This window comes from Grammomys surdaster, unplaced genomic scaffold (assembly GCF_004785775.1).
Source record: "Grammomys surdaster isolate TR1022 unplaced genomic scaffold, NIH_TR_1.0 131, whole genome shotgun sequence".
NCBI lineage: Eukaryota > Metazoa > Chordata > Mammalia > Rodentia > Muridae > Grammomys > Grammomys surdaster.
The window spans coordinates 5,636,620-5,654,923 of record NW_021604589.1 but is presented as its reverse complement, the minus strand read 5'-3'; the positions used below and the strand labels follow the sequence as shown (position 1 = coordinate 5,654,923).

The following is an 18,304-nucleotide window of genomic DNA, read 5'->3' as shown; positions in this document are numbered from 1 at the left end:
AGAAGAAGAAGAAGAAGAAGAAGAAGAAGAAGAAGAAGAAGAAGAAGGAATATTATATCCCGTAATATTATTTTTCTTCAAGGGTTTGGGTTACTTGGAGGAAATTAAATAAGCTATTCTAGTCCATTGTTCTGCTCTGGCTGTGAAGTGCTTCCTACTGTGAACACTATTTCCCAATTGTTGCCTGTCAGAAATACTTAGCAGCTCTAGTCCTGGGCATTTCAGGAACTGAGTTGTGCAGTATGAGGAACAATGGTTGGCAGTGTTACCATTTTAAAGTAAACAACCTTCAGCAACGTTTCTCTTCCATAAAGCTTTTTCTGAGAACACGTTTCACGCATTGAGAGAATTGAGAGAATGTTTTAAAATATCTCCCCTCAAAGAAATCAACAGAAAATTTCAAGCAGCAGAGAAAAGTAAGCTATAGGAAAATCAGAAAAGGAGAATCAATTTTCAGAACCAAGAACTGTTTAGAGGCTGATTGAGTTCGCTGCTTCTAAAATCATTCTTCCCTCACCAAGGTTGATTCTGAGGCTCCATTTCTTGGTCATACAAATCAGATGGCTGGTAAGGACTGCCAAGGAAGCTGTCAATTGGATGGTTTGTTGCACTCAAGAAACACTTGATTGGGAGTTTTTCTGTGCTCTGAAGCCCTTTTCTGAGCTGTTTCATTTACTCTGCCCTAGAAGCCCAAGGAACATTTGCCAACACACCACACATATTTTCTCTTAAAAGAAAACTGTTCCTCTTTGAGTCTGTGCTTTGTGAGTTAGGTAAATCTGTTTGTTTTTCTCTCTTACAGGAGCTGCAAAGAATCGATTCTGCTCACTGTCATTCAGCCCTATCCAGTAAGTGTTCTGTGAGAAAAAGTGCCATTCAATGTTCTTGGGCTTCTGGTCTCCTGAAGCCACTTGAGGAAAACCACCAGGATGAATAACAGTGGAGACAAATAATGTGTTCACAGGGCAAGCTTAAACAATCTTGATCACTTCTATTGTGTTCTGTGTTACCAAAACCATTCATTGGAGTGAAAAGTACTGCACTCCCTAAATATCCTGAAAGACAATCAACTCTGCAGGCCTGTGAGCATTTCACATCTGCAACTAATACAAAACCTAAGACTTTCTTGTTTGCCAGCTTCCGAATCACAAGTCTCATGGGAATATCTAATTACAGGAAGTTGTATTCAAGTTTTATTCTTGTCCCCATCTAATTATTTTGGTAGAGAACTGGATAATTAAGCCTGCTTCAAAGGAGGGATGAGAGGGATGCCATAGTCAGAATTTGAGTTCGGATACCTTGGCTAGGAGGGAGAAACTGATTATAATCATAATGCCTTCATTTCTTATGTTTTTGTTTCTCTTTGACTTGGTTTTCATATATTTCAGGCTGGTCTAAGCTTGCTATATAGCCAAAGGATGACCTTGAACTTCTGATCCTCCTATGTGCACCTCTAGTGATGGGATTATGGGCATTCATCACAACATCCAGTTTATAAAGTGCTGAGAATTGAACCCAGGGCCTTGCCCTGTTCTAGGCTAGCATACTACCAACTAAGCAACACCCTCAAACCCAATTCAAAAAATCATAATCTTCATGGTATGCAATTCACTCTTTTTACATCACTCTTACAACAAGCAAGGCAATAAATAAAATTCCATGAATACTCCCATGGTCACAGTTTCTAACAGCTTATCAGGATGACCAAAATATCTGAGTCACTTCCCTGTCCTAGCCCAAAGTCATTTTCATGCCTGAATCCTAATTCTATGTTCTAGCCTAAGATTTAGATTCCTGCCTGAAGCCCATTTCCTTGTATTTGGCCAATGTCAGATTCCTGCCAAGAAGCCCCAAATGCTCTCCACATCTCCCCCTTTTATATTTCATAAACAAGACTGAGCCTGTCTTAGGTCATTCTGACAAGAGTGTTGTCCTTACCCATTGTGGAATATGCATTATCAAAAGCAACACACTTCTGTCTTAGGTTGGTAAGGCTCTGTGCAGATCTTACGGGTCCTTGGCTTGCCAGCCTGTTAAGTTAATAACTCAGTCTAGGGGTCCATTTTCAGTTTCAAGCCATGTGCTTTGGCTGTCAACATGTTGATGCTGTTAAAGACAAGCTTTAACATAATGGACAAGAATAAAAGTATTCCTAGGACAAAAAGGGGTAGCATGATCAAGCTATATATATATGTGCCATTCTTGAAGCTTGTCCAAAATGGAAATACTGACCTCAGGCCATGGATAATTTTATCAGCAGTATCAGCAGAGTCGCTTTCTTTAAATTCATAATCTCACTATGCAAAGTTAAAACATCCAGAGAGATGTTAGAATTATGCCAAATATCTTGCAAGTATCATTAAACTTTTTCCTAATTATAAAGACTATCATTGCAAATTTTAGAAGTAACATATCCATTGGTAATTTGCATGACACTTGAAATGGCTCCTTACTCTTAAACTCTGAATCTCCTTCCAATAATTTGGAATATAGGATAAAGAGCATCAATCCTTTGTTCCATACGCCTATCTAAATCCTTTTGTATACTCAACATATTAGTTACATGTTTTTGCTAAATGATTAACAAAAGTAGCTGTCTTAACTTCTTGTGTCAAAGCAATTGTAGAAGCAGTGGTGCTAGCAATTAATGTAATTAAAGCTGTTATACCAGCCATAATCAAGCCCACTACCCTCTTGCTTCTGCTTAAAGCCTGACTTAGTTCTTCCAATACTTGCAAGCTTTTTTCAGAATACCAAGGTCCTGTAATACTCAGGACAATAAAACAAAAGCTGACTGATAGACCCTTGAAACAGACATGCCATGTTTCAACACACTAACACAATTAGAAAGTGTACAATCAATACAACTTACATTAAATACTGTAGAAGAAACAAAAGTAATTTTAACATGAAAATTAAAAGAGCCTTAGCACATGTACTAACACCTGTTTGAAATCCAGATCCTGTCTCAACTTTATCTCTTGCTAATATAACAATATAGAAAACTGCAGCTAACTTCCAAATATGTCTCTGAAAATGTCCAGAACCAGCCTCCCAAGTGAAAACTGTTATTTCAAATATTAGATTCATTTCTAGTCCAGTCCATGATTGAGTCTGAAAAACTGGTCACATTTAGGAAACATACAAGAGTCATTATAACTTCTCTTTTTGATTCTCTGTTCTACAAGGTCTAAAAACTTGAAGCAAGGCAGCTTGTGCCATCTGGGATATAGGCAAGCAAAGGTGGGTTGGGAATACATGTCTAATACAGCTTTCCAGTCATCACTATCAGGGCACTCAGCAAGCTCACAAGTTAGCATCATTCTTTGTCCTAGCATCAGCATGTCTCACCAATCACTCTGGCAGCTACTATGCTCCTTCAGCATCCTACAGAATAAACACAAACATGCCTTCTTCCCTATATTAAATACCTGATCATGCCACATGCCGGTAAGTGGATCCTTCCTTTTCACCTAGGCATAAGTATGCCTAATTGTAGGGTGCCACAGACACTCAGCAGAAAGTTCCTTGGCCAGTACTCTTTTTATTCATCATTTTATTCATTTACATTTCAAATGTTATCTCCCTTCCTGGTCTCCTCTCCATGAACCCACCAACCTCCCTTCACTTTGCCTCTAAGAGGGTACTCACTCACCTACCCACCCATTCCCACCTCACTCCTCTAGCATCCCCCTTCTCTAGGGCATCAAGCCTCAACAGGACCAAACATCTCCCCTCCCACTGATGCCAGATTCTCTGCTACATATGTAGCAGGAGCCATAGACCTGCCCATGTATTTTTCTTTGGTTGGAGGTTTAGTCCATGGGAGCTCTGAGGGGTCCAATTAGTTGATATTGTTATTCTTTCTACATGGTTACAATCCCCTTCAGCTCCTTCAGTCTTTCCCCTAACTCTTCTATTGGGGTCCCCAGGCTTCATTCAAATTGTTGGCTATGAGTATCTGCATCTGTCTTAGGTGCCAACAGAGCCTTTTTTAGAGGAAAACTATACCAGGCTCCTGTCTGCAAGCACATCTTGGCATTAGCAATAGTGTCAGGATTTGGTGTCTGCTGATGTAATGGATCTCATGGTGGGGCGATCTCTGGATGGCCTTTGCTTCAGCCTCTGCTCCATTTTTGTCTCTGCATTTCTTTAAACAGGGCCAATTCTGGGATAAAAAATGTTTAGATGGCTGGGTGGCCATGTCTATCTACTGGAGGTAGTTTCTTCAGGTTCTATCATCCTGCTGTTGGGTATTTCAGCTAATGTCATTCCCATTGGGTCCTGGAAGCCTCTTGAATCCCTGGCTTCTAAGTTTTTCTAGTGCTTTGCCAAGTTCCTCATACCCCACCACCCACCCCCACCCACTGCTACTTGTTTCTTATTTGTTCTCCTGACCCTCTGGACTTCTTTCCTGTCTCTTCCCACATATGTGGTCCTGCTCCCCCTTCTACCTTTATTAGTCCAGACTGATTTATTTTTGCATTGTGTACTCCTCTTTTCACCTATGCAAAAAAAAGTGGGGTGAAGAAAAAGGGGTATTTAGCATTCAAGTTCAAAGGGAACCTAATAGGCTAGAGTTAGGAATAGGATTAGGGTAAGGGTTATGGGTTAACTCTTTTGTCCAACTGAGTCTCTATGACTTGTTAGTGCAGAGATATTCTTCACTGTCAGTGAATCCCAGTACTTTGATTTGATTATCTGGTTTCTTTTTCTGAGTCCAGTGACTGCTTTTCTACCTTGAAAGTTAATGTTTAGCTATGTCATTCAGGAAGGAATGCTGCACACACTTATGGCCAGTAACTATTCTTGTGCCCCTCACCAACCATCGAAGGTGAATTGTCATCTTGAACTTGCAGTTGACTACCCTTCCTAAGATACCAACCATACTTTTCACTCCTCCTATCCCCTCTGGCCAGCCAAATTCTTTCCACCTTTCAAGGTTCAGCCTTGATTCTAAATGCTGCCAGATGATTTCATGTCCTGATACTGTTTCATTTAGGCTAGAGACAGATTTGAATTGGAGCCTCCCCCAGCCCCAAGTTTTGCCAGTGAAAAATATCCTCAGACATTTCCAAGTGTCCCTTTGAAATAAAATTGTCCCCAATTGACGGCCACTCTACTGCTTTAATGCCCCTCCTTACTATTCCAAAGTGACTTTTCCCTCCTCTGAACCATGGATATGAGTACTCTGAAGTTATTGAAGTAAGTACACTTGTTAGAAAGAGATGAGCTGGTGGGAGAAGAGCCCTTTTACTTGTGTTTTTGTATTGGAATTTTCCTTCTAGCTTTCTTCCTGAAAATAGTAAATCTGGCCACAGTAGCCTGTAATCTCAGCATTTCGGAGGATGAGGTAACAGGATTGTTGCAAGTTTGAGGCCAGCCTGGGTACAAAGTGAGACCTTGTTTCAAAACAAAACAAATAAACAACAACAGCAACAAAAAACAGGGTTTAGTTCACCATTTTTACAAACAAGATAAATTTAAAAACACAAATTATCCAAACAGGAGAAGATCTATAGATTCTGCTCCTATCTGAGAAAAATGTGTAAATTGGACATATATTACAGCACTTCCATTTCTTTCTAATCTGGCTAGCCAGTAATTCTTATGATACTTGCCTAGCTACTTCATGCTAAGTCCCAATAAAGTATGTCCCATACACCTAACTGAAGCTATGCCTTCCTCCTGGAAACCCTGCTGCTATAGTTTCCTGGGCTAGCATATCGTTTCACAGCATAAGCCATATTCCCTGCCAGTCAAACTTCCAGTATCTTTACCTGGGGACCTTTCTGGCTGGTCTTCATGAAGCAGCTGTATATACTGTGGTGTCACTCCTGGAGGGCAGGGTTTTGTGTTCTTCATTATAATGGTCAGTTGAGTATAACTACAAGAGAGAACACAGGAAAGGAACTGGAAAACAACATTTTTACAGTTGCAGGCCCTAAGGAGACCAAGTCACTATGTGTCCAGAAGTGGTTCACATGAAAGTGAGTGGGTTCAACCTAGTAGGTGAGGAAACAGAGACAAAGAGGAGGGACCAGCCAACAAATACATTTATTGATGGTGAGAGTAGAACACACATGAAAGGTTTCAAAGAGAGCTCAGTGATGGAGTGTGCCTGTGATCTTAGTACTCTGGAGGCCAACAAGAAAATCAGTCATTCAAGGCCAGTCTAGGCTATACTTAGCCAGACCCTGTCAAAGAATAAGAAGGAGTAGGGATGAGGGGAGGAAGAAGAGAAAGAAAATTTGTAAGATTGCATTAGTATTTTGAAACATCAATAAGTAAAGGTTAGGGTGGATGTGAAGGAGAATTTGTGATAGGAGCACCTCCTCACAATTGTATGTGCCCAGTTGTCTAGACTGGGTGCACAGAGCCTGATATTGGAATGCTGACATGCCAGGAAAACAAAAGTTTTCAGGTTTTGTGATTATTCATTCAGTTAGTGATTGCACAAGGTGGCAGATAAATAGTCCTTCTGTCCTTTGGACATTGTAACTCTGGGGCATGTGGTCAGCCTTGATTCCCAAAGATTCTCAGTAAGAATAAGTTCCAGTTGCCTGTAATGGTGCCTTATTTAGTAAGGAAAACTTTATTGACTTATTCCCTCCTTCTGTCTCCTTTTCCCCTCCTCTTACAAGCACCTTCAGATTTGCTGCCAGTTTATGAAGCCTTGTCTTAGCATCTGCTTTGTAGGAATTACAAAACAAGTCACTTCATAGCTATAAGCTACTCCAAGACTACAAGTGCTGAAAGTTCGAAGTCTCTTACTACGAAGTCTCAGAAATAAATCTTACTTGTGTTTTTATAGTTTTTATATTTTTATTTTTTACTTAAGTGTATGTGTGTGAGCCTGCTTATGTGCTCAAGGCCAGAAAAGGGCATCAGATTGCCCAGAACTGGACTAAAAAGTGTTTGTAAACTGCCAGATGTGAGTGCTGAGAACTGAAGTAGGGGCCTCTGCAAGAGATGTATGCAATCTTAACGATTAAAGCATCTCTGCAATCCTTTGTTTGTGTGGGGGCTTTTGTTTGTTTTGTTTTGTTTTTTAGACATTGTTCTTATCATTTCTAAAAGCCTCAGAATAATACTTCACTATACTGTGACCATCTTATCAATAGCAAATTTGGGAAATAATGCAGGAATTGATTAGGGGCACAAAAGCATTAAGATCAATGAACACCAGGAGACTCTCACTATTCTAAATGTTAATTGCTCATCATTTCTGGCACCTGGTATAAAATGCTTATGATCAGCAACTATGGTTGGTGATAGCTAATTCACCAGGATTCTGAGTAATGCATAGTATATATGTTTTCACTAACAAAGAGAAATATGAGTTAAAATTGTGTTCATAATTGCTTTGCACTATCTCATCCACCTGAAACTCCAGCCACCAGAGTAAACAAGCCACTGTGTTGCCAATCCTCATTAGGTAGCTTTCTTGGAGCCTTTTTATGTTTTTATCATCAAAACAGCAGTTTAAATTTTTGAGGTGTTTCCATATTTAATTTTATGTTTATGGATGTTTTGCCTGTAAATATGTCTGCACTATGTGCGTGTATGCAGTGTTCATGGAGGCTAGAAGGGGGCATCAGATCTTCTGGAACTAAAACTAGAAATAGTTGTTTGTTGAGGTTTGGTCTTTTGCTATGTATTGTAATGTTAAATTCTGCACCAAAAAGTATAGGCCTAGTGTGAATTCTCCCGATTATCAGCTTTTGTTGTGCAAAACTTGTTCCTTGATTTGAAACTATTGGTTGAATAAAATTGGCTACATCCAATTATAGGGGAGATTAGAGGTAAGTGTTTTTGAGTTACCTGGTTGGGGGTAGAGAAGGACAAGCTGTGAGGAAAATCCATGTGAGTCAATTTAAAGGACAAAAGGTTTACTTTGGCTCACAGTTTCAGAGGTTTCTGTGTGCAGGCCGCAGCTCCATTGATTCTGGGCACATGGATGGACAAAGTATCACGGCAGTGGTAGTGGGGACAGATGAAGAAACTCTTTACCTCACAGCAAACAGGAAGTAAATGGAGAGAAGGCCCTAGAAAGCAGGTCAAACCTTCAAAGGCATATCTGCAATGTTTTCCTATTGCTGAGGCAAAAGCAGCTTAAAGAAAGAAGAGTTTGTCTCAACTTACAGTTTGAAGATATAGACCATCATGGTGTCAGGAGATCGAGACAAATGGTCTCATTGTATCCACAGACAGGAAGCAGAGGGAGACAGAGACTCACCTCACTTTCACCTATGTCTCTTTTTTGTTCAGTCCAGGACCACAATTCATGGTAAGATATTGCCCACAAGTCAGGTGGGTCTTCACACTTCAGTGACCTAATCTAGGTAAATATTCACACGGGCTCAAAAGATTGTCTCCTAGGTGCCTCCCGAGCCTGTCAAATTAGCAAACCATATTAACTAGTGACATTTCCTCCACCTATTGCCTAAATTTCTATCACTTTCTCAAAACACTACTAAGTTAGGGCCAAGAGTTCAAGCCATGAGCCTGTAGGGAAATTTCACATTAAAACCATAACATGGACAAATCATGCTATGTTTTCAATGAAACTGAGTGACATTACTCTATTTCTAAAATTATATCAAGTGATACACATCTCAAAAGTCAGTTCTGATAAGTATACCTTTTTACTGAGGCAAGAAATTGTGTAGATTATTCTAGAAAGATACAGTAAGTTACTAAGTTGAAAAGCTAGGATTCACAGAGAACTCAAAGTTGAGTTTATGGTGCCTTGACTGAGTTGAATATTTTATTGCCAAACAATGCTGGAGAAGTCGTGCATTTTTACGTTAAGACATCTCAGCCTATGAGTCATGTCTCTTCTGGTGTCTTTATTGCAGCCACTCTACTTGTGCTAAACTCATTGTGCCAGTGTAAATACTGCTGCTCAGAATCATTAAGGAAGAATAATGTTTCCCCTTCAGCTAAAAAATGGCATCTCAAAAGCAAATCAACTCACCACTGTATGAATTGCTCGTTAATCATCCCTAAACTTGGCCTATAATTGCACAGACACTGATGAGAGCATACCATCGTCACATGGCTCCAGCACTGCAGTATGGCTTCTAAAACTCGCACAGAGCTTGCTGAACACTGCCCCTCATTCAGAGTCCTTTTGGAGTTTTGTTTTCTTTATTAAGGGGTCAACTATTCTCTTTAAAATGGCTTGTGTAAGTGGATGAATATGAAGCTTTAGAACAAAAATCATCCATCTATCAAGTCTTCTAAGATACTGCTCAAGGTTCCATTAGGTGTAGAAAGGTGTGCAGGGGAATGTTAGAAACATCATCTAGCATGGTGCTGCAAACTTTAACTCAAGTGCCAGGAAGGGTGGTCCAGAAGGACTGCAAGCTGAGGGAAGCCTGAGCTACATTTCCAATTTCAGGTCCTGAGAATTCATAGCAAAGCCCTGTCTGGAATATGAATAAACAAAAACAGTATTCTCCCAATACCAATCCAAAATATGTACTCCCAAACATACAGATTTGTCATTGCATATTCTTAACAATGATTTGGTATTATAATAAAATACTCATGCATTGCATATAGTATGCCATTTTCAACTGTACATTTCACCAGTATTAAATACATCTAAGATGTATTAAGTATTGTTGTTATGTTATCTTGTAAAAATGTCTAATCAGTCCTAAAGGAAATCCTATATCTATAAAACATTCATCTCTCCTTTTTCTTCTGCCCCTGCACCAAACTTTCTGTCTCTATTTTTACTGTTCTAACAGTTTCACAGAAGTATAATATATAATATTTGCTCTGATTCTGTCTGATTCTTTAAGTACCACATTTTCAAGATCATAGTATCGACCAGTACTTCCTTTTTTATGACTGAATGATATTCTATTTTATGGACATACCACATTTTACATGTCCACTCCATCATTTTAATAACTTAATTGATTTTCTGAATGTGTGTATTTGGTAAGATTGTGAATACTTTAAATTTTGCGACCATGAGATTAATATAATATATCTCAGGTTAAGATTTTATGTAGATTCAAGGATCAGTCACTAGAATATGTTGTGCAAAAGCTTCAATGCCTGCAGAATAAGGTATATGCAAATAAGTCTATACCCTAGGCAACTGACAATATTTGACCGTTGTAGTTCACAAACAAGTAATCATCTGATTACCTTTAAATCTAATGGAGCACGAAGGTTTCTTTCGTTTTCTAATCAGTGATGCTGTCAAAAGATGAGAGGGAGGTCTCTTTCCTTTAAGTTTCACTAAAAACGTTACACCAGAGTAATTTTCAGATGAACTGAATTGACCAAGGCCATGCAGCAAGAGATCCCCTTCTTCCCACCACCTTTCTTAAGCAGATGCTTCTACTGGACTTAGAATTTCTGTGGAAGAGCTTCACCATTCAGCCCTTACTTACCAAGGAAACAAGGAAGAAGTCCCAAATGCAATGCACATGTAAGATAAGGTAGACCATGAAATCCAGAATTCAACTCTAAATTGGAAGTCAAAGTCTCTTCCCTACTCGGCATAGTAAGATCCAAGATCACAGATTACCAGAATAAGGCTAAAGGCCAGGTTGTAGAGACATACAGAAGAACAAATCTCTGCCTACTTCTGCATTGTGTTTAGAGCTCTGCATTCAAAGCAAGATTGAAGGTCTTTGGAATTGTGAATAGGAAGAACATAGAAGCTGTTCTTCTGGTCTGGTCACTAAATCAAGGTTATTAATTTAGTCATGACAGAGTTTCAATCACATCCGTAATTTGTATTTTGTTTTTGAATTGGGCATTCACAGAATATTTTACCTTTTTTAAATAATTTATTTATTTTTCTCAAATCGTAATTTATACTCATTCATTTAGCAACAATGTTGCATACCTCTGAGGACTAAGATGAAAAATAACTGTCACAAGGTTTGTGCTAGAATGCCAGTGATCCGATAAAAATCTTTCCGTTTCCTCTAGTCTCCCAAATCAGCATTTATTAGTGCTGCTAAAAAGGCAAGATTGAAGTCCAATCCAGTCAAAGTGCGATTTTCCGAAGAGGTTATCATCAATGGCCAAGTGTCGGTGAGTTTTCAACTTGTCTGTGTTGTTATGCAAAGAATCATTGAAGCAGGGCTTTTTGCTCAAGTTAAGCAAATAATGCTACTAGACTGTTTATTCTGGACATGTTTCTTGTCTTTCATGAGGGTGTCAAATCTCAAGACTGAAAGGGACTTGCCTTACTACCTCCTTGCCACTCAGTTCTAACACAACCAAAATAGGACCTAACCCAGTGACTCCTATGGCACTTGCTACATGATACTCACTGCTTTGATCTAGAAACACTAATGCTGCTTCATTTATATTTGGTAAAATCAGCTTCCTTCGAAATTTCTATTTCTTGTGCCAATTAAGCACGCTTCCACAGAATAGCCTTTTATATATTTTGTGAAAAGAATCATGTTTCCCTTGTACATGTGTGTGTGTGTGTGTGTGTGTGTGTGTGTCAATATCAAAGTAAGTAGAAAGTAAAGATTTTGTATATTAAGCTAGAACTGAAGAATGAACCCCCAAATACCCACAAAAGGTCTTCAACAAAGATAATGCAAAATATCAAGAGTATATTTCATTTTCAACATTTTCCAAAGACTATAGAAGAGTGGGTACTCTTTTTTGGAGGGGAGGGGGAGGTTAGGAAGCCTTTACGTAGAATACTAATAGTTTTGAAGACCTTGGAAATATCAGATTTTTGTTGTTGAAGGTTATTGGCTCTGATTGGTGTGTGTTTGTGTATGTTTTTTTTAATGAATCTATAAGGATAGACCTTCATCTGTGATCTGTTTGCTATGGATAACAAACTCTTTCCTGAAGTTAGCCCTGGATCAGGATTGAAATCTATGAATGTGCATATCCTGGGCAAGGAACTTATGAGTCTTCTTAATACTAGTCCAACCTAGGGCTGTCCAACTTGGAGGCCAGAAAACTGAAATGTGTGATAATTGTCCTTCAGTTGTGATAAAATACCAAGCCTAGACCACTTCAAGGAGAAAGGGTCCTCATGGTAGCCGTGTGTTTAGTTCATATTCCTTGGCTTTTTATTTTTGACCTGTGGTGAGGCAGAATATAATGGCAGCAAGAGCTTGTACAAGCAGAGGCTACTCAGCTCACAACATCCAGGAAGTAGAGACAAATTGAGATGGAGATGGATAGGTAGAGGAAAGAAAGAGAGATGTAGAAAATATGAGTTAGAGAAGAAGAATCTGTGAACATAGGGGCCTGATACTTCCCCCCCCCCTCGCTATTCCATCTAAGCTCTTAAGCAATTTGATGATACCCCTTATATTCAGGACAGGTCTTCTCCCCTCTGTCAATTATCTTTGAAAACATCCTCACAGTATGCCTAGAGATATGGTTTACTAATCTCCTAGTTGGCTCTCAATCAAACTAGTTGACAATCAAGATTAAGTATCATGGCAGGTCAATCTGACAAGCTGTTGGGGCACTTGTGAAAAAGCTCTGAGGTTGTGACTGTTAGCCTGTAGGAATTTTGTACTTCTCTATGAACTTGATACAGTCTGCTCACTGAAATAGATCTCCATCAATCTAGGCACATAGTTACCACATGTCAGCAATTCAGAATCCTGTCCCAGTGGAGGAGTGGAAGATACCAAGTATTAAAACAACAAGTACATCACATCAAAAATTCATCAGAAAATTACCTTTCTACACCAGGGCTTCTAGGCCTGAGATTGGGCATCTAAAGAGAGAATAATAGTCTAGAAGCTATAGTGATAGTGTCATTTCACCTCTGTTTATAACAGAGCTCATGTGAGGTAGCTGTACTGTGAGGATGCTGCTGCAGGGCCAGTGGTCTCCTGCAGCCTCTGCTGCCTTGCCAGATACTATCAAGATAGGACCTTCAGTTGCACATCTCCTCCTCAGCCTATGGGACTTCATCCTTTCTAATATGCTCTTCTCAGTCAGAGGATGCCTCGTTTTCTGAATTTAAAGTCAAACTTACTGAGTGAATCAGGCAGCAAGGAAGTCACAGAGGATAGGTATGGCAGGAGAAATGAGAAGAAATTAAGAAAAAGAAATGGGTAGTGAGAAGGCCTAAAATCAGCCATAGGCCTAAATTCAGCAATAAGCCTGTCATACATGTATACTAGCACCAAGTCTTGGGTCTCAGTGGAAAAACATTGAAACAGATGGCTATAAGCTAATGTAAACAGGCAGCTTTACAAGCCTGAGTAGTCATAGACCTTGTAAATAGGTAGCCTTGGCAGACAATACCAACTTAGATAAGGACAATCGAGTCATAGGCAGAGTCATAGTGACTTGTCCCCTGAACCTTCACCCAGCCGATACCCGGTTCTGAAGATACCTGTATTCCCCTTGAACACCCACACTTCAGTGTCATTCCCTTCCCCACATCCTGCCTTTCTGTGTTTATAACCCTTGTGTGAATGAATTATGATTTGAGAAAAAATAAATTAAAAAAAAAAGAAATGGGTAGTGAAAGTCGGTGGACCAGTTAAGGAGATATACAATCGTTGAGTTTACTCAGACTGTAAAACATTTGAAAACATCTGTGCATATGGTCTTCAGTTCCTTCATCTTCAAGCCAAAGGACATATGGCTTTGCTATTTCTAAGACCCCCAACAACCCTCATGACTCTGTGACACCAAATACATGAGTATGACACAGTTCACTCCAAGGACTCATGGACCTTACTTACATGGATGTGTTTACTTCTCTCCTTCATCTCTTTCATCACTCTCATAGTATCCAATTAAAGAAAGCATCATAAGGAAACATCATGCATAAAATGCATGTCTCATGGTTCGGTCTTAGTTATATTTCAAATTGACATGACTGTTGGGGTTATTTCTAGATTGTGATGTTATGAGCTGTTCATATAACCTAGACTTAGCACTTGACTTTTTTTTTTTTTGTGGCACTGGGAATGCAATGCAGAGCCCACTCACAGGCCAGGTTGCTCAATAGGCTTTCTCAACTTGAAACAAACTAGAGACACCTGGGAAGAGGAAAATGCAGTTGAAGGGTTGCTTCCATCAAGTTGGCCTCTGGGCATGTCTCTAGGATTCTCATGATTACTAATTGATGGAGGAGGGCCCCAAACACTCTGAGCACTGCCATTTCTGAGCAGGTAGTCTTGAGTTGTATCAGAATAGTAACTGAATGTTAGTCTGGAACAACAACAAAAAAAACTAGTAAGGAATTTCCTCTGTGTTCTCTGCTTCAGTTCTTGCTTCCAGGTCCTGCTTTGAATTCTTGCCCTAGCTTCCTCTAATGATGGACTGTAACCTGTGAACTAAAATAAACCCTTGCCTCTCCAGGTTCTTTTGGCCATGGTGTTTTGGTGTTTTGTTTTGTACAACAAACAACACCAAAATCTAACTAGGCATCAGGCAAGTGCCCTACCACTAAGCTAAAAGCCTCAACCTTATGTTTTTCTCATTTAGCACACTAGTGTGACTCGTATGTTTTCTTTTGAGTTGAGAAACATTCCTAAATGGGTTACAAAGAGTTTAAAAAAAATGATAACTTTAACCTTGAGCTTCTTCATGCTTGTGAGTTATTTGCATGACCACCACCAGGGACCAGCAGTCTCTTGACACACAGCATCACTGATGGTCCTCATTTTGTTCATTTAATCCTGATCTGAAAAAGTCAGAGCTTGTGGATCCAAACACAGATGCTTGACTACAAAGGAATTATGTCTGTAATAATGTTTTCCATTGGGGAATCTTGCTATTTTTTTTTTAAAAAAATGCTTCTAATTTTTCTGATCAGCAAAATGTCTTGTGCATTATTTGTAGCTGGAAAACAATATTGGTATGAATATCTTAGTTCAGATACCACCAAAGGGATATCTGGTTGATCTTTGAACTTTTGTTTGTTTATTCTTTATTATCTTGTGATATACACTTGGCTACTGCCAGGAGTGGAATTCTAATTTGACTGACCTTCACAGCCAATATTTCTCTTTTCTGTTGTTAAACAGGAAACTGTTAAAGACAATTCACTTCTTTTCATGCCAAATGTTCTGAAAGTCTATTTGGAAAATGGACAGACCAAATCTTTTCGCTTTGACTGCAGCACCTCCATCAAGGTAAGATGACACTCGAACCTCTGTGACTATACTTATTATGTAAAATGAAACCAAGACAAAATTCATAAACTAAAAAGGGCTCTGTTCTTTTTGTCCCTGTGGGTGCTACAAACATTATGACATGCTATCTATGTCATACACCAGGGCTAGCCATTTTACTGCAACTGCAGATTAATTAAAATACCATGACACTCACCAAGAAAGTTTGGCACCCTGCCCAAAGCCAACAGTATTTCCCAGCAATGTCAGCCACCAAGAAAATTAGGATGTTAACTGTTAATTGAATATTTGCCACTTTTGTGTCCAGCAAAAGTGAAGGATAAAGTCATGTAAAAATAACATTACTTTTGGTTGCTGTAACCAATTACTCAAGATTGCTACATAACAAGTCAGAACTGAGGTGTGCTTCTCAGGAGGGGGTTAAAGTAAGCGCCACCATACAATCCCAGTATTCCTGATCCACAGGTGAGTTTTACATAATAGGTTTGGTAGCGAAGCATGTGCCCCCCCCATGCTTCTTTCTTTGAAAAGAAAAGTGCATATTCTCCTCTTTTTTTTATTGTACAAAAGTATGTTCAGAAATTGATTGCTCCCTAATGTCTCATCAGCCTAAAATAGGCTTTCTTCAAATGGCACAGTCAGAAAGATTTTATGGAGGTAAAAATGTACCTAGTGATGATCTGTACCATAATCTAGCAAGAGGATATCAAGTCTGTGTTTAAAATGCCTATCAATAGTCAACCATTAATTCTCTGTGTTTGAAAGGACTCAGAGCAGACCTCACCTGTGCAAATGGTTCTACAAAGCCCACTTGCTGTGCATCTTACTGTCACAATAGCAGTAAGCAGCTGGGTTTAAATTGCCTTAAATACATGGTGATTCAGTTGGCAGTAGAAGGCACAATATTAGTAGATGGGTGTAGGAGCACTAAGTCATCCTTAATTGCCCCAGATGAAATACTAGTTCCCTTCATATAAGACTGCTACTTTGAAATGGTGATGGCTGAGAAAATAGCTTTCCTTTTTCTTTCCTATTCAATACAAATGTATGACGAGAGAATAGTTTTATCTAACAATTGATCAACTAACTGGGGGTGGAGACAGTCATAATTTTTTTTCTGGAAAGAACAAGAAAGTGATCATTTTAGGGTTTGGGGGCCACCTGATGTCTGTAAGACTTATTGGATTCTTTTGTTGCATCCGGGAAACAGACACAGAAATGGGGCGTTGAGAAATCCTTAATACTGCCCAGTAAGTAGATGATCTTCTTGAGGAACACCCAGAACTCAAGCATTTGTCCTCTCATACTCTAGTTCCTTTTAACAGAGAATGAAATGCTGGATTCAACAAAGGAAGTCTAGGGGAAGTCATATACATGTCGTTCATTGTCCCCTCCCCATGGACACCTATGGGCAGTGTTTTATTCTCCTGGAAATGATGTAGCAGTATACACAGTGTATTACTAAGAAAACCCTCCTTTGTTTTAGTGCCCAGAGTTTTTATTGGAGATTGGTCACATAGACATAGCTGACCAACTACATGGCTGGCCTTGGTGCCTTGTCCCTCTAGTTGCAGACTCGACATTGCAAGGCCCAAGTCTATTTGTGTGCTACTGTTAACTATGCGCTATGCATGTAATGACTCCTGCCAGGCAGGCCACTGAAGACCTAATGTTCTTTCCTAAGTGTGAGATTGCAGAGTCACATCTTTCTCTAGATAAGACTAATCCATTCCTTAACACAGATTTTGTGAGCAAATGGAGATGACCACATGAACCACTTTTTGCAGACCTTGAAACCCACGTACACAAGTATGCCCTTATGGACTTACTCTGTGTCTTCAGCTGCTCAGATCCTCACTGTTAGACCTATCTCACTTAAAGACATGTGTTAAGACTTGAGTACATATCTTACCAGAAATCAATCTAAACTGAAGAAAAGGTCTATTGTTCATTCCTCCGGGCCTCTTTATTATTATAGGAACCCACATTAATCTGAGCTTGATTTCCTAGCAGAGTACAGTTGACAATGAGAAAACTACGAGCTGTGCAAAGAGTTCACATCAAATTCACGTTCTCTCCTCATGTACCTAACAGTCTTACTAGCATAGCAGATACTGGTTGTTGGACATAACAGAAAGAGTGCTGCAATAAAAGGAAGAAGATACCTGCTGAATACAAGTTGCCAGCATTCTCGTTACAGAGTTTAGATAGGGAGCAGCTAACAGAATAATTTTCTACTGGCCCTGCTACTGGTTTACAAAAATGTCACATAAAGTTCATATAGCCACACAAAGCCTAGGTTGTTTTTCTCTTTCCTGGATTTTGTGAAAAATATATATGTATGTATAAAGGGTATATATATATATGGAGAGAGCAGGGAATCTTTTAGATCACATTCACCACAATCAAGCAAATTTTGTTGAACAATTATTCTTTGGGGGTGGGTCTGGTTAGCTATTTTGGATTTTTTTTTTTTATTTTTGTTTTAATGGGGCAAAAAGGTCAATCAAGTAGACTCAAATAGCAGTACAGTCCATGGAAAGTTCACTTCATATATGAGAAGGGTTTTCCACCTTTGCAACTATTGAGGTTGGAATACATAATCCTTTGTTGTGACTGCCCTGTGCATTGTTAAGGCACTTAACAGTATCCCTACTCTCTAGCCACTAATGACATCCCCCCCCTGCTGTGTCAACCAAAGATATCTCCAAAAATATCCAAATGTTGCTATAGGACACCATTTCCTCCCATTGAAAAACTCTGCTCTACAGAACTTTAGACACCTGACAAAAATTCTCTTGAAGAGAGGCCATTTGCTAGTTTCAAATCTATGAAAACCATGAAAGCCTGAGATTAGCTGTGCATTGGAGTACAGCCTTTATTTGTGTAGTCAACATTTTCTGACTATAAATGTTTAATCCTATAAAACATTACAGACAGAGCTTGCTCATTTCACCTTCCCCAGGGATGTAAAATGAGCATGTACTCTTATGGCGGTGCTCTCTGAGTAAATGGCATTATAATAAGTGCTTTGTACATATGAACACATTTGATTCCTATATCCATTCCAAGGCAGGCATAATTAGCACTTCCAGTTTACAAGTTGGGAAACTGAGATACTTATAGGTTGAATAACTACCCAGTGCTGTGAAGTTTATAAGCATGAGAGCTGGGATTAGAAA

The 18,304-nt window shown here is 39.3% G+C and overlaps 1 protein-coding gene across 7 annotated transcripts in view; it reads left to right on the top strand.

Annotated features, from left to right (window-relative positions):
- Positions 1-18,304, top strand: part of Frmpd4 (FERM and PDZ domain containing 4) — a 992,697-nt gene that overhangs the window by 938,344 nt on the left and 36,049 nt on the right. For 6 of the 7 annotated variants that reach the window (XM_028761843.1, XM_028761867.1, XM_028761861.1 and 3 more), the window contains 3 exons: positions 803-848; positions 10,966-11,070; positions 15,015-15,122. In XM_028761843.1, the coding sequence (XP_028617676.1) occupies positions 803-848; positions 10,966-11,070; positions 15,015-15,122 (259 nt within the window). Of the gene's footprint in view, positions 1-802; positions 855-10,965; positions 11,071-15,014; positions 15,123-18,304 lie in introns of all 7 variants that reach the window. The other variant, XM_028761854.1, reaches the window with a different exon arrangement.